General features: G+C 42.1%; 1 protein-coding gene across 2 annotated transcripts in view; it reads left to right on the forward strand.

The window, feature by feature from the left end:
* LOC130167638 (cell adhesion molecule DSCAML1) overlaps positions 1 to 24,617 on the forward strand; it is a 102,867-nt gene that overhangs the window by 38,060 nt on the left and 40,190 nt on the right. For both annotated transcript variants that reach the window (XM_056374023.1, XM_056374024.1), the window contains exon 4: positions 24,408 to 24,554. In XM_056374023.1, coding sequence (XP_056229998.1) covers positions 24,408 to 24,554 — 147 coding nt within the window. The remainder of the gene's footprint in view (positions 1 to 24,407; positions 24,555 to 24,617) is intronic.

Consider the following 24,617-nt stretch of genomic DNA (forward strand, 5'->3'; position numbering starts at 1 on the left):
CTTAATCTGACATGCAGTGAAGGGTTCCCAGTGGATGCGACAGGTGACAATTTAAACTGCTAATACAAAGCCTAATCACTATGGTAACTTGTGTTGATGTTAGTTGTCTTAACTACAAGCAGTACAAGCTTTGGTCATTCATTAGCTGCTCTAACCTTACTCTAAGGTTAGGATTGTTTTTATGCACGTAGTGGTTGTGTATACATGTACATGGTCTATAGTGGCTGTTAAACTGTTAATAAATCAATAAGTTGATTGACAGAAAACTTAATACTAACTAAATTTTGATCAACTACTAAACATTTACATTATGCATCAAGCAAACCATTTACTAGTTCCAACTTCCCAAATGTAGACATGCATTCAGATTGATCACCTTATCAGTTTTTTGGCCTGCATTATTCCAATTTGACCACTGGAGTGATTCTGCATTCCATGTTTAATCGTTCCACAGTCAGTGCTTTGGCTGTTCAGATATCGGCTGTGGCTCGCTAGAAACGCACTCACTCATTGTGTGAGTGGAACATGTCTGCACATGTGTTTATGTGACAGTTCATTGCCAGTAACTCTTTTCTGTCTGTAATCTTCCCCAGTTCCTCTCTTTTCGCCCTTGTTCCCTGTACATTTATGCAGTGGGGTTACAAATAGAAAAATTGTGAGATGCTTTTACATAAATTCACACTGCATGCCCAGTGTGAATCACGGTCTGTTCCCACTGACTTGAGTCATTCCATTACCTTTACATGCAGTCAAGCCACCTCTAAAATTAGTTTTGTGTTTAGGCTTAACACGCCTTTGGGACTTTTATCCATTTTGTATTATTGTAAATGGAATAACTTAGATTTTTGGTTTGTTGGTTAGACAAAACAAGCGATTTAAAGTTTTCACCTTGGACTCTGGGAATTTGTGACAGATACTTATCTTTGCAAGATTTGAGACTGAATAGATTAAATGTTGAATCAAATAATAAAAAGATGTAATAAAGAGATGAACCCATGAGAAAGCCTGTATCCACTTTTTATTTTTTTATTTTCAAAATAAAGGCAAACAGCGAAGACAGACAGATTTAGCGAATGTGTGACAAAAGACAAGGGATGGATGGAGCTGAGCCTTGAACATCAAAGTTAGTGGAGGGGTTAAGCACACAGTGTAGTATGGAAGCCTGTTTAGGACTTATAAATAATTCTCTGGCCTGGTCTTGATCCTTTAGCCCTGAGGAAATCCCACAGCTGTCCAGAGAAAATACACACGATGCATCTTAGACTTGACCTTAACTGTATATCCACACACAAAACACACTCAAGCCTCCTTACACATCTCTCTTTCAACATGGCCTCTTTCTCTCTCTTGACCCTCACTTACTCTCTCTGTCTCTCTCTCTCTCTCTCTCTCAGCTCTGCAGGGATCAGCTTAGCCTCTACGCATCCTCGATGATAAATAAATGTTTCGCTTTGTCTCCTCATCAATAATGCAGACTTACTTTAAGTGCTGCTGTGGGGGCTTACATTCTTTGTCTTTTCCCTCAGTTGTTCTCTCTCAATTCTTTCCTCACCTTCATCCCTATGTCTGAAACAGGAGAAGAGGCACAGAGGGGAAACATAGAAAAGCACTCAGAATCTCCTCCAGTCTTTCAGAGCCCACCTGTGGCTTTGTGAGAGAGAAGCCTGGGTTTACCTGTGCAACAGGAGAGAAAAAGAGAAGTAGAAAATACAAGAGAATAAAACCGATTCCGATTTGAGATTTTTTTGATATTCATTGGGAAAGAAAACTTGTGTGTTGACTGGTAAAATTAGCTTAGCATCGTCAAATATGCTTAGGGATTAAAACTTTTGCAAACTCGGTCTTAAACGTTATATAGATGTTAATAGCAAACAACACATTGTTGTTCAGTTATTTTGTTGTGCTATCGATCCCATGAATTTAAGTTTTAATACTTGTATTTATACACAACATCATATAAACTACATAATTATTCTCCTGATTCTGAGCTATTTCCCTCACACGATTCCTGCAGAGAACTCAGATTTGCATGCACAGTTTTGTTGAATCAGGACAGGCCCATTAAACTCCTACAGGGCCGGCTGTGTGGCTTTTGGCACTGTGGTCACTGTCCACTTTGAATCACACCTAAGAGCAACACAGCAGCTACACAATTACCTGTAGCCAAGGATATCCTCATCTTCTCCTCTGTAGATGCACCATGCCTTGGTCTTAGCATTGGAGCAGATAATAGTTTGAAGACAATAGAAAGTACAAACTTCTATGTCTGTTAATGCATGGAGCATCGGGTCGAAGGAGGTCTTACTGCCTGCGGTCACATTGAGTGTTGTTCTTGTCCGCCGATGTTTAAAAGATCTTATGTATATTGGCAATGTTGTAGCACTCCAGTGATGAAATTACACTCAAACAACCAAGTTGACCAGCATAAGTTGCTGTACCGAGCCAGTTATTGCAGCTTATTCAACTGCTCCATGTAAGTCTTTCTGTGTAAGTGTCTAAATAGAGATTGCTATGGGCTCAATAATTTGTGACAAAGAATTCCAAAGTTTGTATTTGTAAATCAACCTCTGTAGACCTGTAAAAAGAATCTGCATGAGTAGTTAAATTCAAATAAAAGAAATATGTATCATTATTTTCCACAGTATTGTCAAATTTAATTAAACCCACCACCATCTTGAAAATCTCCTGTACCTCTCAGGACCTGCAGGAGAGATGAAGGTAATGGAACCACCTACCTCTGATTGGACTCTGCTTTGTGATTGGACTGTCATTGTCGAATCAGATATAACTGTAAAATCATGGACAAAAATTTGGACTTCAGTTTCAGACACAGTGTGGGAACTTGAGTGCAGGGTGTTGGACGCAGTTTTCTGCTTTGTATCTGTACATGGATGTTGACAAAAGCACTTTTTTCATCATGTCTTAGTACTGATATCACTTGTTCACAGATTTTATTCAGTCTCTCCTTTTTTTCCCACAAATACAAATCTTTTTTTTTTTTTTTTTTTTTTACAGATGTACAAACTTTAATTTCTCATGTAGATGCATTTTAAAGGTTTACAAAAATTGATTTATAAGCTCAATATCTTTCTAACCCTAATTTGAATCATACTTTAAATGTAATTAAAAATAAAATTTTCATACAAGAAGAAAATTGGACCATTGGACTAAGGACAGGAGTCAAAAGAATAGAAAGAGCTGAGAAAGTAAAGACTTTTGCAGTATAAGGGAATTACCTTGATCCTGCAATGACACATCTCTATAATGAGCCGCATTGAATGCCTGCATGTATATATGCTTACGTGTATGAAGTAAGTGCTTGTGTGTTAGTGTGTGTGAGTGTACCTCACTTTCAGAATAAGAGAGAGCACAAATACAAAAGCCTGACAGTTTAGCATTAACTTGTAGAGTACAAATTTAGTGAGGTATCCTTTTTGAAAGCCAGGGCAAAATTATATGAGCAAAATTTTGTTATTGAATTTTGAGCAAATCGCAATGATACCTTTATTTATGAGGGTATTTTCCTCTTTTATCCCAGTTTTGAATGCCACAGTTCCCACCACCATCCTTGTTGCTGCTGAGTCCTACTCTTTGGTATGGATGGTGTAGAGGCGGTACAGAGTAGATAGACCAACCAGATTGACCATATCCTTGTTGGTGATGCAACAAGGATATGATCCTTCAACAGATTCCCATCTATAAACACAACCAATTGCATTCAGTGGAGCCAAACCCAGCTCTGAACATATCAGGGGTCAATACTCAGTGGAGTGCTGCTTTTTCCATGTGCCACCCAGGCCACCCCAAATCAATGTGCTACCTTAACTGACTTTAGTAACTGTTAATCTAGCTGAATTATTACGAATGTATGTTATAAATACTATGTGCCTTTATGGTGGGTCAAAAGGTATGCAATTGCTCTCATTAAGGCTCATTATATGACTGTTATGGTAAATCTATGAAAAAAAAATCTACTTCTATTTAGAATTACAGTTGGGTTTTGATAGCATTTTATCAAATCTGAAACCAGTTAAATCCAATAACAAGAGATACCTTTTTTTATTTTGCAAAATGGGCTCCTGATCCAAAATGGAAACAGTAATCAGAACACAAACTTACTTAAGATGGGATAATACCTGTAATGGGGTATGTCATTTTGTTTGACTACAGTAATGTACTGTATATTGTTGTATTAAACTTCTTATGGGAAATCAATAATAATTTGGTACAGATAAAAATACCAAGATGGGAGTTCATATTTTTGAAAATTCCTTCTGGTAAATTGAAAAGCTCATAAATCAAGGGACTGCTGTGCTAAAGGCCTACAGAATATAGTCATAAAGCAGCCCTGCTTCAGTGATTTACCACATTTCCCCACAATGGCTTCATACAACCACAGACATGAAAAGGGTTACTACCTATCTTAGTATATATATTGTATTATTGCCCAAACCAACTTCTACTATCTGTTTTTGAGTATGTACAGTAGGTGCATCCATTTTACTGCATAACCTCTCGGCATACTGCAGGACAATACAGTATATATAGACATGTGTAAGTCTGCATCTGGTAAATGTAACCTGACAGTGTAAAATGCCTAGAAGAGTGTGTCAGCATTTGGTGAAGCAAGCGGCGGTATCTGTGTGTCATTGTGGTCCACGAGTTTCTGGGTAAGGAGCTGCTGTGTATCTGATGTGATGTGCAGTGTATGCTGTGTGTCACAGCAAAACATCTGTTCCTGCATAGAGCCGTTGGGCACCTGTGTGCGTGCGTGCATGCATGCGTGTGTGTGTGTGTGCAAGGGGCAGGCTCTGTTGTATCACTGTCACTCAGAGAGACAGAGAAAGACACTGATGTTGTTTCACACTGACACTTATCTGACTCCACTGTCCTTAACTTTTTACCCTGCTCCAGGCAGATATATGTGTTCCTGTGTGTCGTACAGTCACATCACATCAAACCATGACACCCAAACTTCGGCCTAAAGCCTACTCCTCTCCTCCACAATCATTTTTCAGCTCCTTCACTCCATTCCTCCTCTTTCTTTTCTTTCTCTCCTTTCCCTAAACCTTGTGTCTGGACACCTCTTTCAATGTGAAGGATTTACTAGTGGACACCAGTGGATTTATTCCTTTTTTTTTGTTGCGTGCCCAACCACATTTTGTGTGTGTGTAACAATAACTGTATACAAATAGCCAAAATACCAAATTTTTATAGAATCAAATAACTAATTAAAACTGAACTTATCAGGAAAATCAATGCTTGAACATAAATCAGCGTGATACGTTTTTTCTTTTTTTTTTTGTATTTGATGTTTTTGGCTCACGTCCCATCTGCCAACATGGAGGGCGGCTGGCTTTAACAGCAGCCAGTCAACAGTGGGTGATCGAGATAATTTGGCTTCACTTTTGTCTGGAGCTGTTGTGTTGTCCATCTCTATATACATGGCGTGCAATAGTTGGTTGGTTGACAGCATTTAATCTGAATCCAGCATTGAAGCACTGTTCAGATTTTTAGTTTGTTTAGTTTAGAGTAAAACTGACAATCAAAGAAGTGAAACTAAACCTTCCCAAATGGATTACATATTTGCTATTTGGTCCACCCAGTGGCTGTGTTTAAGCACACATTTGACATTAGCCTAGATTTGACTGCCATATTGCTTCTACATTAGCAGCGCAGCCCTGTAACCCTCAGCAGAGGTTTGTCGGTCAGAGTCTTGTGTCTAGCCTGCTTTAGTTGCGATGTGCACGGTTTGATATTTACCTGGAGTGAGCAGGGCTGTAGAGAAATATATATATATATATATATATATATATATATATATATATATATATATATATATATATATATATATATATATATATATATATAATATATATATATATAATATTTTCTGCTCTAGTTCTGTTACTAAAATACTGTCTCTGATGTTGTTATGCTCTGAATTCATGGGGTTAGGCCATGGCATGCATACACACACACAAATACACGGGCACACACACGCAGTCAGCAGTCATGTTCTGCCAGCACTCCTTGTAATCCCTCAGACAAATTACAACGTCTTCTCCTCCTCCCCTCTCCGCCTCCACCTCCCTCGCTCTACTCTCTCCTTCCAGCTGCAATTGGATTTGGATAAAGATGGCTTTTCCTTTTCTTCTCTATTCTTCCCTGCTTTGGCTAAAGAGGGATTTGCCTGGGGAGATTACACGCGGGCACACACACACACACACACACACACACACACACACACACACACACACACACACACACACACACACAGAGAGAAACACATGCGTGCACGCTCACACACTGCAGTGCGGAGACATTGCATTTGAGGAAAAACATCTTCACTAACAAACAGCCCCCCCACCCCCCACCCCCACCCTCCACCCCACAACCCCCCCGCCTGCACTATAGCGACAAGCTCCATAGCCAGAGGTCAGCAACCTCTGTTGCCTTTGCTGTCTTTCACACTGCCTTGCCTCTTCTTTTCTCCCACACTCTCACTCTCCGCACGACTATTTATCCTCTTTGCACTTCCTTCTCACGGTCCTCCCCATCTCTTTCATTCACTCTTCCTCCTCTTCCTCCCCGCTCATCTCATTATTGTCCTCAGTGCTCTTGTTCAGGTCAGAGGAGTTGGCCTTAACACAGTGTGATGTCAACGCCCCCCCCCCCCCCCCCCCCACACACACACACACACACACACACACACACAGTTCTGCTTTCTCAGAGGACTGGGGTTCATCTCCTGCCACTGTAGTGTGAGCATCTAAACCCATGTAATGGAGAGTATGTATTTGTGCTCCATTTGTGTGTATGTGTAGGAGACTCCATCAGAGTGACTGTAACAGATGTCTGAGCCATTTTGCATAGAACAGTATAGTACACATAGTATTAGGCTTTTACGACACACTGCAAAAGGAAATATGCTCCCAGGGACTAATTTGTGTGTGCGCATGTGTGTGTGTGTGTGTGCGTGTGTGTGTGTGTGTGTAGAGGTGGTTGGTGGTGGTGTGGCTGAATAATTGAAGGAAGGAGGCAGCAGATGGTCTTTAACCCTGAACCCCAGACAAGACAACAATCAATATTTAAGCAGAGAAGGAATGATACACTACACACATGAGAGACAGTACTGTCAGTGTGTATGATATATGCGAGTGTGTTTTCTTTAAACCAAGGGGATTTAGTACAGTGTGTCAGGAGAGTGGTATTAGGAGTTTAGAGTAAAGATTTTGTATGTTTGCGTGCAACACTGTATGTGGTTTTTGCAAGTAACTTTTGTTACTTTAATTCGTCAAGATTGTTTTTGCAAGCAAGTGGCCAGCATGCAAAAAATGCATGAAAGTTGTTTAGTGCAGGCACTGTGCCTATGCAAATATGTCATGATAATGTGTGTGTGTGTGTGTATGTGTGTGTATGTGTGTGTGTGTGTGTGTGTGTGTGTGTGTGTGTGTGTGTGCACGCACAGAAGAGGGACGCACATCATGTGTTTTGAATTGTGTAGACAGTTAGTAAGAACCACAGTGTCTTCCATTTCTCCCCCTTCATTCTCTCTCTCTCTCTCTCTCTCTCTCTCTCTCTCCATTCGTGGGCCACCAGTAGTGGTAATGGGGAGGGACCTGTCAACTCGCTTAATGCAGCTAATGTTTGCCTGCGCCTGGGGACACGAGCACAGAGACACACACAGTCCTGACACACACAGCGCTCCGCTCTCTCCCTCTGTCACCACTCTGTCACATTCCCTCTCTTCTGCCTCCCTCCCCCTCCTTCCCTCTCGCTCTCCCACTCTCCTTCCTTCCCTGCGCCCCTCACTCTCTCCCAGCTTCTTCTCCCTCATTGTTTTGCACCCGGTCTCTTAATATTTTTCAGGCTTTGTTTTTCCTCACAGAGTGAAGCTCTTTAGGCTTTGTTATTACCTTCACCTTCCACATGACTTCCTGTATGTGCTTTTGTTGTTCCAAATGACAACTCCATCTCATCAGCAATGAAGTGGTCCATTTGAAAATAAAATAATTACACTTTACATTAAAGTGTAATAGTGAAAAGATAACAAAAACAAATAATGTGTTAGTCTATCTCTCAATACTTTCTGACTTCTCAGACTTCTCAATCTAATAAAGATGTAAATCACTAACAAGTCATAAATATATAGTTTCATCAGCAAATTCATACACATTTGGTGCATTAGCCAGTATTTATGGCGTCAGGTAAATATGGGATTGACTCAAAATAAACTGCAGTGGCTGTGTTCATCATTAGGAAGGAACATGCCACCCCGTGCAACTGTGTGACTCATTTGTGCTTTTAATAGTTTGTGGATGGAGGTCTATTGCGCAGAGGAATAGGCTAAATTGGGCTTTGACTACACAGTCAATACAAGAATTTAATGCCAATTAAAATTACATTAAAATAATAATAATAAAAAAATCTAGTGGAATTTAGGAGGAGTAAATTATGAACAACAGCAATGAAAAAAAAAAAATCCAGACATTTTGAATGCAACACTTTCTGCTTGTGTATCCCACTAAAGGCATGCCCCCGTAACTGAACATAAACAAATACAAGCCAGTGGAGAGCGCAGGAAACAGCTACAAGGACAGGCAGGGAAGCTTAATAAAAACAAATGGCTTATAGAAACAAAAAATACTTCTGCTTTCCTTCTCTCTTTTCCCTCCTCCCTCTCTACCACTGCCTCCCTCTATCTATTCCTCCCTTACGCTCTGTCGCTCTGATGCATATCACCCAAGCAAATCAGAGATGCAGAGGAATCTCTCTCTCTCATTTCTCACTCCTCTTTCCTCTCTCCTTATATCTTCCTCTCTCTCTCTCCACTTCACTCTGTTTCTCTGCCCCCCCTTTCTTTCTTTCTCTTTACCTGATTTCCTTATCTACCTTCCCTTCCTTCCCCCTTGCGTATGCAGCTCTCATTCTCTCTCATTATGATGATTTGAGATTCAGCTTCAGCTGCCGGCCCATTAAAACCAAGCAGCAGCAGCAGCAGCAGCAGCAGCAGCAAGCCTTGCCTTTCCTTATACTGCAGACAGACAGCTAGGCAGCTTCATAAGATGGCCTCTACTCTGCATACTGCATTATAAACTCAAACACAAAAATGGCCCTTGTCTGTGCTGTTCTTGTATCCAAATATAATATGGTGGAATTCTTGCATGCAGCAGAGATGGTGGCACACACACAGACACGCTGAATGACCTTGGCAAATGCCACCTCTAGCCAAACTGCCATATCTCAGTGCCAGCCCTTGATGAGACCTCCCACTCTTCAGGGAGGGATGTTGAGGACTGCACAGGGATTGGGCAGTGGACAGAGGGGGGAGAAATATGAGGGGGTTCTGTTGGAAAACCTAGATGTGGGTAGGCGGGGGGTACACAGGCAGGGGCCAGGAGATTGCCAAGGCTCTTTCACGCTATCCTGCTCTGTTCTACATGGCTGGATCCATATGTATGTGTACCCAGAGAGTTCATCCACTGGTGCGTTTGGACTATCATTAACAGGAGACATCCCCGAGCATCCCAGAAGTATGATGAATAATGTGAGAAAGGCAATCGCCGTGTCCGCCGCCGTACTTGGAAGTGCGTTTGTGTCATTATGCTCTGAGTTGGATTCAGAAGTCGACTCGCACGCACCAATGAGCCCAGCACCATGGTGCGTTGTGGTCCTCTGCTCCTGCAAGTCAGGAAAGACACCACAAGTGAGCAAAATGTAGTTTTTTTTGTTTTTAGATTCTAAAGATCTCTTGGTGTTGACCCTGTGTATGAAATCCATTTATAGGGTTCATTTGGGTGAAAAGCCTTTGATTTGTAGCCAATTTAGAGCTCTTGCCTTCATAAATCCCTCACAAGTGGCATTGTCTTCAGTGACAGATAGCAGATAAGGTGGTTTAAAATGTCCTTCAGCCAGAATGAGCATTGGTTGACAGAACAGCAAGGCAAACATAGTGAGTTCATCTGATAATACCTGAGAGGTGGAGGCTCAGCGGGATGAGGAAATTAGAATGATAATTGTCTTCCTGCTTGAACTTATTCTGAAAGTTTCATTAGGATGGAGAGTTTGAAGTTTGGATGGATGGACAGAGATGAACATCGCTCAAACACTGAGCCGATCCCTCTCTTCCTCTGTTGCCAGAATTTAATCACACTGTTCTATCTTCTGATCTGTAATGGACTATTCCTACCCTGCACGCATATGACTCTGCACATGTACAAAATTACTTTGAAACTCATCCATTTGTTTGTCACTTGCACTAAATTGTCTTATTTAAATATATAGCAAACACTTACATTGCCATGAGAAGCAATTAAAATAGTCCAAGTTAAATTATCTTCAGAGATCAGAGAAATCAATTTCTTACATCCTGCATGTTCTTTCATTCCGTCCATTTGCTGCATGGATAAGAGTAACTCTTTTCCTGCTTTTTAGACCCGAGTAGATACAAATTTATATTGCAGAGTACATTTAGAATTTCATCCAGGGTGACCTTGTTCTTGTATGTTCTCAAGGTTACTCATATTGTGTCTTTTGAGGTGAATTTTCTATAGCTCCTTTATTGATCAAATTTTATCTAGCTTATACATGCTAGTAGCCATTACAGCAAATACCTCAGCTTAAAGTATCCAGTAAGCCGTTTGATTCAAATGACCTTTGAACAAATCAAAAACTAAAGGAATTGTTTGTAAAAGGCAAAGTTAGCAGACAGGGTTAGGCTTAGGCTTAGGCTTTTGGCAGGTGATTATGACAAATCTGTTACCCTCAGTAACCCTCAAAGCCCCAGTCCAGAGCATTTTAAGACAGCAGAGGGCTACCATCTTCAGCAGGGAGTTTGATGTCTGAGTCCTGGTGCTTCCGAATATCATCTCTCTCTCTCTCTCTCCCTCTCTCTTTCTCTCTCTCTCTTACTCCATCTCCTCCTCGTTGGACAGTGGTAAATTGAGGAGGGCCGAAAGCAGTGCTACAGCAGATTTCACTGGACTCTACGGGACATTCCTCATCTATCATACGCACCTCCATCCTTCATTTCCACCATTCATAGTTGTCACATCTACAACAGTGAAACCTTCTTTAATCCCTTAAAGTGGAACTCCGCCAATTTGACACATCAGAGCCTATTTACAGGTCTTGGGCAGTGTTACTGTGTATGTGGAAAAAAAAAAAAGAAGCCTTTTGTGGCTCCACAGGAGAGCTGCACAAAGTCTGTCTCAGGTGATATCACTTGTATCAGCGTTGGTTGGTTGCAAGTTTGAAGATGGAAAAAAAAAAAAATTCGAAGGTGTGGGGTTAGAAAGAATTGAACTCACCAGACCTCTGTCGCCTACTCCTCATCTCTGCTTGAGGCTATTGGCTAGAGGCAACAATAGCCACTATTACACGCAAATCTCTGACCAAACTGTCGGCAGCTGAATTGCATTGTGTTTAGTGTAGGCGGCAGGTTTGATAAAGAAAAAGAATGTGAGGAGTAAAGAAAGGTTTGATCCTTTTTTTTTCTTTTTTTTTTTTAAACTGTCCATCGTGAGTTTGACAATGTTGAAGAAGTGTAATGCTAAATCAAGTGCGTACTTGCACTCCCATGCTTACTATCTTTATTATGCCTTCTTGATATAGTGTAAAGGTCAAGAGAGAAACATTTTTGATTGAACCGTTTGCCCATGGCAGCTTCGGTCTGTTGTCCTGTTGAGCACCCTTATCTCCAAGAATCGCACATCACCATGCCATGGGACGCTGGATCAGCTGACAAGACCACAAAGCACGCCTGACTAGCCGCCCTGTGTGTGTTTGTGTGTGTGTGTGTATGCAGACCTGTGCGAGCGTGTGCCTGCACATACATGTATTTTCAGCAGGGACTTTGTGCTTGACTGCTTGTAACTCTACATATGCTGAGTGCGGTATGTTTGTGTGACAAGGAGACAAAAGAATTCCCAGAGAAGGGATAGTGAGAGAGCGGAAGAGAGAGAAAATCTGGATACATGAAAGCTTGTGATGGCACCTTAGCTGGACTCCCCATGCTCCCTTCCAGCAACAGTGTCCTCATCATCATCCTCCCTTGGATCTTTCTTCTCATCTTTTTCTTCCAATCCTCCATCAGTCTTTCCTCTTTCTCTTGCTCTTAGTTCCTCCTTTTTTTTTTTTTTTTTTTTTGCTCTTTCTCTCTCCTCTTGGTCTCTTCTTTATGTTCCCTCCCCCTTGATCTGGCAGTGACATTGGGCTAAAGTGGGACAGAGTGTAGGGGGGCAGTGAGGCAGAAGAGACAGAGAGACAGTCATGCAGGGAGGGAGGCAGGGAGAGCTGCTGCTCTGCTGTGGCGGTGCCCCCACCCCCCTTCCTAGCACGTACCTCGGGCACTCCTGGCCCCTCAGCCCTCCCCGCAACGTCTGGGGAACCCGCTTTTAGCATGTCACCACTACTCCACTCCAATCTGCAACATCTGTCTCTGCAGCTCTTTTGCTTCCCATCATCCCTCATTTCATTCTCCTGCTTTGACTCCTCCTCCTTCTCCTCCTCTTCATCCTCTTTTGGGTCTCTGTCGCCAAGATGCCCAGCAACAGCGGTGAGGGTGCATCATCACGGTGGCGCAGGCGAACGAGGGGAGCCTTCTCCCTGCTTGCCCTCCTTGCTTGCCCTCCCTCGCTCCTCACATCCGCCTGCCATGCAAAGAGCACTCATCCGCACACAGGCCTTGCTCCCCGGTGACCTCCTGCTCCCTGAGATTCAGTATGTGTCACTGTGGTGCTGCTTACATGCTGTGGCACTGTAGTACTCCCACTGAGGACAACATGGCTTTACAAAGGGCAAGGCATTATTGATTTGTGTGAGAGTTTATCACGTGTGCCGGCATTCTCACGGTGTCGCCCCTTCTCATGCACACAGAAGGAGCCCTGAAGTCAGCACTGTATGTGAGCAGATACCTGTGTAGATACAGTACAGCTAGGGGTGGGTGATATGACTTCAAATCAATAGCATGATTATGATTAATGAACGATTACTTTGGCGCTTATCGGCCTCTCTCTCTTTTTTTGAGCCACGCACTCTTCATATTTGGCAATGTGATTAAACAAATTGGTGGCGTTACCTTTTGGTCGCTATCCATGTTGCATTCACCACTTTCTGGTAGTCGTGACTAATAACACCCAATCAGGAGGCGAGGCAGGTGTCTGTGTCACTTTTTCCAAAAGCCTTCCGTTTCTGTCCGTCCAGACAGAGTTTTCAAACTAAAACGGGGCCAGCAGCGTTTCCAAAAGTCTCCGTTTTAGGGGCTTGAAAACTTGAAAACGCCAGGCGTGAATGTAGTAAAAGTGATTTAGATTTTAAACCTAAAATGAATTAGTGTGGACGAAGCCTGAGGCTCACTGTTGCTTGTTTCATCTATATCGTCAGGTTCCACAGTGGAGGCATGTGACTGAATATGAGGCAATATTTTTTTAAGGGGACAGTTCATGAATGAATGCATTGGGGAAAGTATCAGACCATGTTGACCAATATGAGCAAGATTAAACCAGTGACAGGTTCTAAATGTCTTGTTGAGTTAATTGCCCAGCCCTGAGTACAGCACTGTTAGATTTACCGGAAAAGCTAGACAGAAAGTTAAAATGCTGCTTTGAGAAGATCCGTGATCAGTGTATTCCCTGTTTGCTATGTCTTCCTCTTCATAATAGATGACAATCACACAAAACAGACCTTTGTGTGAAATTAGACTGTTCACACACTGTTGTGTTTGCATTTTCCACAGCAGAAATAAGATCACGCTTTAGCAGAGTTCAACGTTTGTGTGCATTGCGGCATGTTTATAATGCATTAGATATGTCCTGTTAGCCTTCTCATGACTGGCAAGCATGTCTGTATCTATTATCTATGAGACTAAATAATTAAAGACAAAAGCGACACAATGTACCACATGTTGACAAGTCGGGAGTATGTGTTTGTCTGTTTGTCATTGTCAGTGACCAAATGCAGTTGGAGCCATTTTTTTCCGGTTGTGTGTTTGTGTTTGCAATCTGACATACAGAGCATACATTTGACAGGGAAGAAAAATGTGCAAACAATCTGAGGGGTGTTTTTGTGTCAATTTTTTCCTTTCTATCCCACTTTCCTAACCCTTTTCTCTTCATCTCTTCATCCAGACATCCACCCCTGCCTCCATCTTGCTGTTTGAATATTTATGGCCATTCCAATTAAGGTTGCTTAAGTGTGGTAGAGGCCTTCAACCATTACAGAGGGAGAGTGGAGGTGAAGATGAGGGGGAGTAGGCTCATGATAAAAAGACAAAAAAAAAAAAAAAAAACAGATGATCAGATTTCTCCTTCTTTCTATTTCTTTTGGTTTGGATGAGTGCATTTTTCCATTTCCTTTATTTGTTTTTCTTCTTCCTCTCTCTTTTTCTCTCTCTGTAGTCTCAGGCATGAGTTGTTCAGAGAGGGTGAGGGGTGTGTGGGTGTACGGGGTGTCACCTTCTGACAACAGATATAGAAAGAGAAACAAGTAGAGACAGCAGCAAGGAGAGAGATGGAGGTAGACAACAGAGGAATGAAGGAAACAGATATCGAGAGAGGAGGGCAAGACAAAGAAAACAGGAGACGTGGTGGTGGTGGTGGTGGTGGTGGTGTTTGGGAGGGGGAGGTTGGGTGGGGGTGGGGGGGTGGATTGGTGGCAGCTGGCATTTGACGGTGAAGCATGCCTTTTTAATGAGTGCTTTAGTCCTCTGCATACCTATCCTCAGATCGTTGCATCACACTGAACCTTGAAAACAGACGGAACAAGGAAGGAGAGGAGGATGAGAAGGTCAAGGGTTGTGACTGAAAAACCGGAACACGTGTAGAGAGATAAGAATAGAATGAGTGTGTATCTGTGTTTGCTCTTCAATTATTCTGCCTCTGGTAACCACGTGAGTCCTGCACTCATAGGAAGAGGAAGAGAAAGAGACAGAGTCTGTGAAATTCACACAACTCTTCTTTATTAACCTCCTTCTGTTATTTTGACATAACCTCTTCCCAGTCCTTACACAAGCTTTTGTCTCTGATTGAGTCAAAGAAAGTGGCAGTAATATGCCGTCCTTGTGACTCTTTCTGTGTCTGGCTTGTTCTCAGTAGCACTTAACTATTATAGACTACTTTGAATGTGAATAGAGAGGAGATAGGAGCAAGCGTCATTCATTTCATGCTAGAGAGAGAGAGAGGGAGAAAGAGAGCAAGCGAGAGGGGCTCAGATAGGGAGAGAGCCTATTGTAGCGAGGTGTAGATTTCCCTTTGTCAAACACATGCCAATTCTTCAGACCCAACAGAGGAGAGGAGAATAGGAAAATGATAGCAGCAGGGAAAAGGATGAAGGGAGAGAGGGCGGGTTGGAAGGCGGGAGAGGAACAGAGGGGGAGGAGAGTGGTATTGATTTGACACTCAGGGAATCACACCACAGCTCTGTTCATTTTCATTCATCTGCCCTTGTAATGGTGGTGTTAATATGGCAGGTAGGGGGAGAGGGTAGGAGGGGGATTTAGGAGGATGAGAACATTTTATTAGAATCCAATCTTTATTATCCTTCACCCCTGCCCACCTTTCAGCCCCCTACACACAGAGACATGCATGTATGTACTGGTGCACATGCATGCACACACTGACTCATGCCCCTAGATGTGAGTAAAGGTGAGGTGAGGGTGTTAATTACATGTTGGGCCTGAATGGACTCACACTTGTAGAAGTCACATTTTATACTCTGTCTGTGTGTGTGTGTGTGTGTGTGTGTGTGTGTGTGTGTGTGTGTGTGTGTGTGTGTGTGTGTGTGTGTGTGTGTGTGTGTGTGTGTGTGTGTTACAAGGAGGGGGCTTAGATACAGTATGAGCAGCACAAATGAAATAGCTTTTAGTAGGCTTTCCCAGTGCCTCCTTGAAATCAGCCATAATGGGCCCTTGGTAATTATCAAATAAATTAGCCTGGGGAAGAAGAGGAGGAGGAGGATTAGGAGGAGGAGGAGGAGTGATCAGGACTGACACTTTTTCATTCTGAAAACCATCTTCTTTACCTATTCCCTATTTGAAAGAACAATGCAATTTTTAACATATTTTTTGCAGGCCTGTGTGGCAACAACAGTTTATCTGGTACATGTGGTGAGATACAAACATAGTTTCAAAAATATTTCATTATTATTATTTCAGTAGATAGTTATAGTAAGGAATTGTTCACTCAGGTTCCACAGGTCAGTCCAGTGAACACAAGAAAACAAAAAATCCATGACAATATTTTTCAGTGAAGAGGTTGAGGTGAAAATAGAACTCAAGAAAATGATCCAGAACAGTAGCAACATTTCTATAAGTTACGACATTCCACCAATACTTGTACTGTACATACCAAGTGTATAGACATATCTTTCTCATTGATATTTTCACATTCATGTCTATGGCATTGCTCTCAGGTTTGGTCGAGGAATGTTTAATGCCAGCATAGAAAGGATGCCGTTCATTAATCCTGGAATCTCAGGAATGACACTTCAATCATTACAGTATACAGAAATAATAATAAATAATAATAACCACAGAAGCAGTGTTATGTACCATCATTTACCAAAGATGGTTATTACTTCACTCTTTTTGCCATCGTTTTTTACTTACTTGTTATGTCAGGACCACTGTGCTGCCATGTGCGTCGCTGCTTCCACTTTGTTAAACCATTTAATTCACTTTTATTATACGGTGTATCTTTTACACTGTATTTACCAATCACAAATACATCCACCGTGTTTACTCGTGTGAGCTTCTCTGTTACTCTATGTCTCTGGTAGGGAGTTGACTGACTGCTGGTAGGCTGGGATGTAGCCATATGCCCCATTACTATTTTATTACTCTGGCATAGTATCCACTGTAGCTAACATTACCCTCAGACACACACATACACAAACAGTTTAATTTTGCCAACCGTAGTACCACCGGGATGCATATGTTGAGACTTTACACAAGAAGGTTTTCCTCCAGCAGCAGAGCTGTCCATGGTGCTCTCTTTGCCAGTATTCCTGAATAGTTTGTAATGTAGCTGTCCGTGGTGCTGATCTGGTATAATCACTGAGCATTTCTCCTAATGGCATCACTTCTTATGCACTGATTTGGGCATATTTGCGTAATTTATGTACATAGGTTTCATAATAAAATGTTTTCTAGATTTTCACACCCTTCACACACAGCTCAGTTTCTCTCAGTGCAGATGTATTGTGTTTACTTCTTTTGAGGTACAATAACTAATGGAAAACCTCCATCGTACTCCATCAGTTAAACATCCTTAGGCATCCTTCAACTGTATTCCATTGTAGCACATATATTGTTTGTACTGCCTCATAGCTTGCTTGGAACAGGTAGATGCATTTGCTCATTAAAAATGGGCAGATGAAGAAGCATTTTTCACCCAGTTGCAGCCTCACCCATGTCACAGCCCTATGTCACCACATTTAAAGACATTTAGCTTTGAGTGCATTTGCTTGGAAATGGGTAAAGGACATGTGTGTGAAGCCTACTTGTGGCTGTTTGGGGTAGTTTTTGTACTTTAAACACACCAACATCTTATGTGGCATAAATAGACATATACTCACTTTCATTACCACTGCATACACACAACGTATGTGTGTGAGAGATCTATTAGAATTAGTGAAATTAGCATTGTAATGATGGAGGGTAGATAGAGACGCTGTGAAAGGGAAAATGGAAAAGAGAAGAAAGAAATGAAAGAAAATGAAAAGTTGTATGAGGAGAAGAAGAATAAATAAGGTATGTGTAGGTGTACTCTACTGTCTGCTCATTGCTGTGGCATCCTGTGGTGAGGATGCTTGTCAAAAAAACACACACACTCACAATTTGTTGAGTGCACTCCGCAAACGGGGCTTGTGAGACAGTGGGAGTAAGAATGTGTTTTTTTGTGAGATAAATTGTGAGTGTATTTGCGAGTGTGTGTTCATTGTAAGTCTATTTGTGCACCTATTGGTCTGTATTGTACTGAGCCTGCGGCCCATTTAGCCTTAAAATCTGAAAGGCAAACCTCGACAATAATGGTCATGAGTCTTCAGCATCTGTTTTTGTTAAAAAATAAAAAAGCACAAGTGAAAAATAAAGTGACATTCACAGAGAGATGTGTTGAGTTCCTCTGTGGCCCATAGCCCAGGCCTGTGAAGCAATTACAGATCCATTCAGCAGTTCCTCTCCTCTGATCTCCATCGCCATCATTTAAATGGCTGATTCCGTTTTTACCTCTAATGAAGGGTACTCTGTCGCACACACAAAGCATACACACATACACGCAAAACACACATGAAACGCACACTTGCACACGCCGCTGTGTGCCACTGCAGCGCCCCCTACCCAGCTGTTGTCACGTGAGTGCACGGGCCCTAGCAACAGCGAGCGAGAGAGCGAACAAAAAAGAGAGATCCTGGCGAGCGCAGGGGAGAGGGGAATGGGTAAAGAGAGGGAGAGAGAAAGAGATTGGAGGGAGTGAGAGAGAGAGGGAGGGAGGGAGGGAGGGAGGGAGGGGGAGCCGTAGAGCATTAATAAGTGATGAGTCCAACAGTGTGAATTGCTGTTAGTTAGCATTGCTGCAGCGCCGCCTTCATTTGCATGGCAGCACCAAGAACAAACCCCCTTACCTACGCCATTTCCTCTCTTGCTCTGTTTCTCTCCGAATCACTTTCTTTCTCGCCTTCACTCACTGTTTTATCTATTTCAGTCTCTTTCTTTTTCTCCGTGGTCTTGCCAGCATCTCAAAATATGTATATCTTTTCTTAGTTACTTTCTTCATCTTTCCTTCCTGTCTGATCTGTTCGTCTTCTCCCAGAATCCCTGGTGGCTACAGTATTCCTACATTAACTTGATCATTTCCTTTTCTCGTTGCTTCCCTCGTTATGATCTCTCATGTTGCTATTCCTTCCCCTTCTATTTGATGATAATTTGTGGAAAATGGCAGCCATATACTGTACAGAGATATATTTAGCTGCGCCTTCCCTGCATCCCTTCATCTTCTGCGTCCATCTTTGCCTCCTCCTCCATCTCTTCTCCCCTTCCTCCCTGTCTCTCTCACCTATCTCAAAGAAGAGGGGTGTCCTCTCTCTGGAGGAACTTTGGGGAAGACAAGTGATGCTCCAGGGCTCCCTAATCCTTTTTTCATTGTGTGCATGTGTGTGTCTCTCCACCCCTTCCTGTCTCTCTGTCTTGTTATTTGCATGTATGTGTCTGTCTGTGGAATTTCTGGCATACGTGCACACACACATACTCACTCACATACACAAATCCAGTAGCAGCTTCACTCTGCACTTGGCTTGACTTCCTGCCTCAGGCTGATCAGCTGAACTGATTCCATTACTTACAGACCCCCCTGTAAGAGAGGGAAGAGGAGCACAGACTAGGAGGAAAAAAAGGCAGATATAGAAAGAGGTAGAGGGCAAAGGGGAGACTGGAGAAAGAGAGACTGGGAATGGAGAATAGATGTCACACAGATAGGAAGAAAAAAGGAGTAAAAGAAGGGTAGGAAAGGGTCGGGGAAATAAGGAGGAAGTGAAGCGATTTTGCACCTCCCTTGGGTGTGGGATAGACCTCTGAAATTCTCATCCTGCCTCCCACAGCAAAAAAAAAAAAAAAGGAGACACAGAAGCACATAGATACACACACTCAACAACAACAACAAACTCCTGGAGGCGTAGGCAGACTAGACGAGAATTGATCTCCTCTCCCACAAGGAGAGGCTTGCAAGGGGAGAAAGAGAGCGAGGGAGAGAGAGGGAGAGAAAGGGAGATAGAGAAAGACATAGAAGAATTGTTTTTACCCATGTGTGGCTCTCAGGCCTGCAGGCCCCTCATCCCTCTCACTCCCTCCTCTGTCACTCCCAACGGCGTGTTTCTCTTTATCTCCCTATCTCTCCCTCCATCAATCTCCATCTGCCGTCCTCCTCCCTGTAGGGTCAGCCCCTTCCTCTCCTCCACCTCCTTCCTCCATCGCTGCCCGCACCCTCTCCGCTGTTGTAGGTGTGTCACAGACAGCAGGAGAGCTGGTATTGAGTAGAAATTAAATATCAGGTAGAAAGAGCAGCGGGGGAAAAAAAAGGGAAGAGGAAGTGAAGAGTGGTAGAAAGTCAGAGCAGTCAAGGGAAGAGAGAAGAGTTTGATTCATTTTATTAATGAATATTGCACTTCATATGACACTGGATATGCTCTCTAGGGCTGAATTATTAATTAATCAGAGTCATTAGAAAATTCATCAACAACCCATTTGATAATCAATTAATCTTCCCACACTTGGAACCAGACACTGGTCTTTACTCCCTTTATTTGCAGGCTTAAGACATTGTCACCACATGTTGCAGCTGCAACATGTGGTGATACATGTTCTCAGAAAGCTTTTATGCTCTTTTATCTAAAGGTTTGTAATATGCAGAAAATACATTTATATTAATAGATAGATAGATGGCTTCATCTTCCTGTTTGGGATGAATATATTTTGAGTTGTGTTACTAAACTCCCCATCATGCTTTTGGTGGTGCAAAAAAAGAAGAAAAAAAAAGAAAATTTTAAATTGTCACTGTAGACTATAGACTAAACAATTCATTATTCATCAAAAGTCATCTGCAGGTTCATTGCTAAAGGAAATATCTAAGTGTTTGTTGCAGCATTCTGATCAGTAGAGAGAGAGAAAGGAAGACAAAATGAGAAAAGAAACGAGAAATGATGAGGCGTGGAAGTTTCCTTTACAACCGCCGTAGTAACCACCACTTTTCTTTCCCTCCATTCTTAACCATCTCTGAATTTCTTACTCTACCCACCACCCTCCTACCCCTCCCTCTACCCCCTTCTGGTCTGTCTTTCTCTCTCCAGGCATGTTGTGACAGGGTGTAGCAGTGTGTTATACAGGGTTCTACTCGCCAAGTGCATATTATCCTGTAAGGCTTAATACCCAGGTTGGAACAAAAGGGCAGGCTCGGAAATTACAGCTTACGTCGCTTAGCGCTCAGCACAACAGTCTGACTCACATGAAAACACGTGTGTGTGAACTTTCGCATATGCATGCAGATGCACGGGCTGACACTCGTGCATGGATACTGTATATATTCAGAAATAAGAGACAGACACGTGCATGCACAGATACTGTTGACTCGAATAAAATGTAGATGCTTTCACTGATGATATCAGCTCGACACAGATCTGACAGGATGCAAAGTTCTTGATAAGAAATGCTGTGGACCAAATCTCTAAAAGCTGATCAGCTGTGCAGCTGGAATGACAGGTATTTTGATGATCAATCATTCAAGTCAAACAGATCAAGGGAGCACACGGGAGCAGTAACAGCTTTTAATAAGGTAGAGCAAGAGCCAAGCATGTCTTCAGACTGTGTTAAGTGTCATCATACTTCCATATCTCACCTGCCTCAGTTGCCCTGTCTGTTGAGGCACTGGTTTGTTACAGAGCCATTCAGCAGTGGGTAGTTAAAATGGTCTTTTTACTTTTTTAAAAGCTTTTTTTCTCTGGATGAACTGATTAATCTATAAAATAATCAGCAGATTAATTGATAATGAAGGAGAAGAATGACTTATGAAAAGCCCTTATGTGGAGTCATGCACATTTTGTCTAGTAAGTGAAAACCTGTTCAGTTTGACACAAGAAGTAAAGCCTTCAGTCTTCTTCACTCCTCAGTCTTGTTAGAGTGATAGAGTGTGACTGTGTGTGTGTGTGTGTGTGTGTGTGTGTGTGTGTGTGTGTGTGTGTGTGTGTGTGTGTGTGTGTGTGTGTGTGTGTGTGTGTGGAGCCAGGCCAGTCCTCTCTGTTTTAATAAATCTCCTTTGGATGGAGCTGTGCAGCCATAAAATGCATCGATTGTCGTTGCTCACATTGTGGCAGGAGACACACACACACACACGCACACACACACACACACGCTAGCTTGGTTATTCATACTTAACCTACACATTCCTATCTATACATGTTCATTGATCTCACACACAGAAAACCGTGTATTGACATTTTCCATGCCAACGTACAGATGAGCACACTCGTATTAAACAATAAACATACATTTTTAAGAACTGAGAAAATCTGATTATTAACTATTAACTATTGATTAAAAAAGGATCATTTAAGAACAAAATGAAAACAACCACAAATGAGACTGAAGGACTGAAGTTCTCACACTACAGCAGCCTCTCTTTACCGACAATTCAACACGTCTACCGTTAGTGTTTCAGAATAAATTTGCTGTTCTGTGACTAGGTGCTGACCTATTGCTTGAAGCGTGTGTGTGTGTGTGTATGTGTGTGTACGTGTGTGTGTGTGTGTGTGTGTGTGTGTGTGTGTGTGTGGCACATATTTCCAGTATTCAACTATTCAATACACCTGCGTTTTACTTGAGCTCTCTCTTGTCAACACTGCAAAAAGACATTGAAACATCATGTCGAGCAAACAACTGCCAGCATCTTCACACACAGACACACACACACACACACACACACACACACACACACACACACACACTGCAATAGCATTCGCATAACCAAACAATCTGCAATCTACTACAAACTCTGAAGTGCACTCTGTCTAAAATAACCCTTTGGGGGAACAGAATACAAAAAGACTCAGAGAAGCGGAAAGAATCAAACACTGAAATACACTCTCCTCGTCTCTTTACCTTCCATCACTTTCTCTTCCTCTCTCTCTCTCTCTCTCTCTCTCTCTCTCTCTCTCTCTCTCTCTCTCTCTCTCTCTCTCTCTCTCACACACACACACTTACTCTCTCTATTGACATGTAGATAAATCAGAGGCAGACCAAAAAGTCACTGATGTGAAATGAAAATGACACTAATCTGCTGTTACTATAACACACAGAGACACATCAATTATTAACACCTACAATAACTCTCCTCTCTCTTTTCTCCTCTCCTTCCCTTTCTCCTCATCTGTCTTTCTCTATTGTGTATATCTCACCAGATGAATGGGACAGAGTGTGTTAAAAGCTCCCATGTGTTCACCTAAGTGCTGTGGCCGGGCCTTTTGAAGACATGTATATTGTAGTCATCCATCCATCCACCCCCCCCACCCCTCTTAAGTCAGTGGTTTCTCTGGAAAATTTCTTCTGATGGAGATTCTTGTGTCCAGTTCAATCATATCTCAGACTCATACCACCTTTGCTTCACTCAACACCAGTTTTTCTTTGCTTAGTTTGTTTTTTTCAACAATCACCAACATATAGAAATTACAAATGATAAATTCAGTGTATATAGATCTCAGGAATAGAGAGAGTATAAATGTATCCTACAACATTTAAATTAGTGAATAAGACTTTAAAAGACATTGAAGCATCTACTTATGGTGTAGCTTTGGGTATTTGTAAAGACTTGCGAAACACACATTTTATTTGCATCCATGTTAGTTACTTTCCAGAATGTGGACTAAGCATTATAGTGTGTAAGGTTTATTTATCCTGCACGTGTTTTCCACAAAAAACAAGACTCATTGACTTTTGTTCAACAGCAGCCATTATGCCCACAAGAGTAAATTATATTACACAAACTGGCACGATTTGTTTATTCAAAAAAACATGTTTTTTTAAGCCTCCCCATTAGCAACCGCCAGGGGCCGGAGAAATTATGTTTTCGGGTTGTCTGTCCATCCGTTCCATTCTCGTGAGTTTATCTCAGGCCTTGAAGGTATTTCTTCAGATTTGGCACAAACATTGACTTGGGCTCAAAGATGAACTGATTTGATTTTGGTGGGCAAAGGTCAAAGGTCAAGGTCACTGTGACCTCATCAAACACGTTTTTGGCCATAACTCACAATTTCATACACTTATTATGACACAATACAACACAAATGTCTAATAGGATAAAATGATGAAGTGTTGACATTTTATATCCAAATGGTCAAAGGTCAACTTCACTGTGACATCAAAATGTTCTGCTAAAACACTTCTGGCCGTTATTCAACACTGTAACTGGAGATTGTGACCATAGTCCTGCAACTGCAAGCAGGTTGGCAGAGGCTAATGAGTCATTTCAGCTGATCACATGCTAAAACATAGTGTAACAGTGGCACAAATAAAGTCACTGAATCGGTGAACTGAAATTTGCTAACATGAGCTAACAGTAACCACCATAAGCTACAGGTTGAAGGTTAGAGCAGCAAAACTCTTTAGTCAACAAACAACATACACAATCCCCCAACTGTGATTATTGGCTGGAATATTTGATTAGATAACCTTATCCCTTTACAGAGCGAGTAGGGCTCAAAATTGAGACTCTGAAGAACCCCGCCTAATGCAAAACCACCTATATTGACACAGCATCTAACATGTAAATAATATGGCACATTTGTTATCCAAATATGTAATATTTAAATGATTTAAATAACATCCTTCTCTCCTCCTCTCCCTGCTTCCTCTCCGCTGTCTTCCGCAGGTAACCGTTTCTTCCTGACCTCATTTGGCGCTCTGTATATCTCAGAAGTGCAGAAGGAAGACGCTCTGTCCACCTACCGCTGCATCACAAAGCACAAGTACAGTGGAGAGACTCGCCAGAGCAATGGAGCCAGGCTCTCTGTTATGGGTATGCAACATGTTACCATGTCCACTCATAATAGCTGCTACATGCCAAACACAATGTGAGTGT

This window comes from Seriola aureovittata, chromosome 4, assembly GCF_021018895.1.
Source record: "Seriola aureovittata isolate HTS-2021-v1 ecotype China chromosome 4, ASM2101889v1, whole genome shotgun sequence".
Taxonomy (NCBI): domain Eukaryota; kingdom Metazoa; phylum Chordata; class Actinopteri; order Carangiformes; family Carangidae; genus Seriola; species Seriola aureovittata.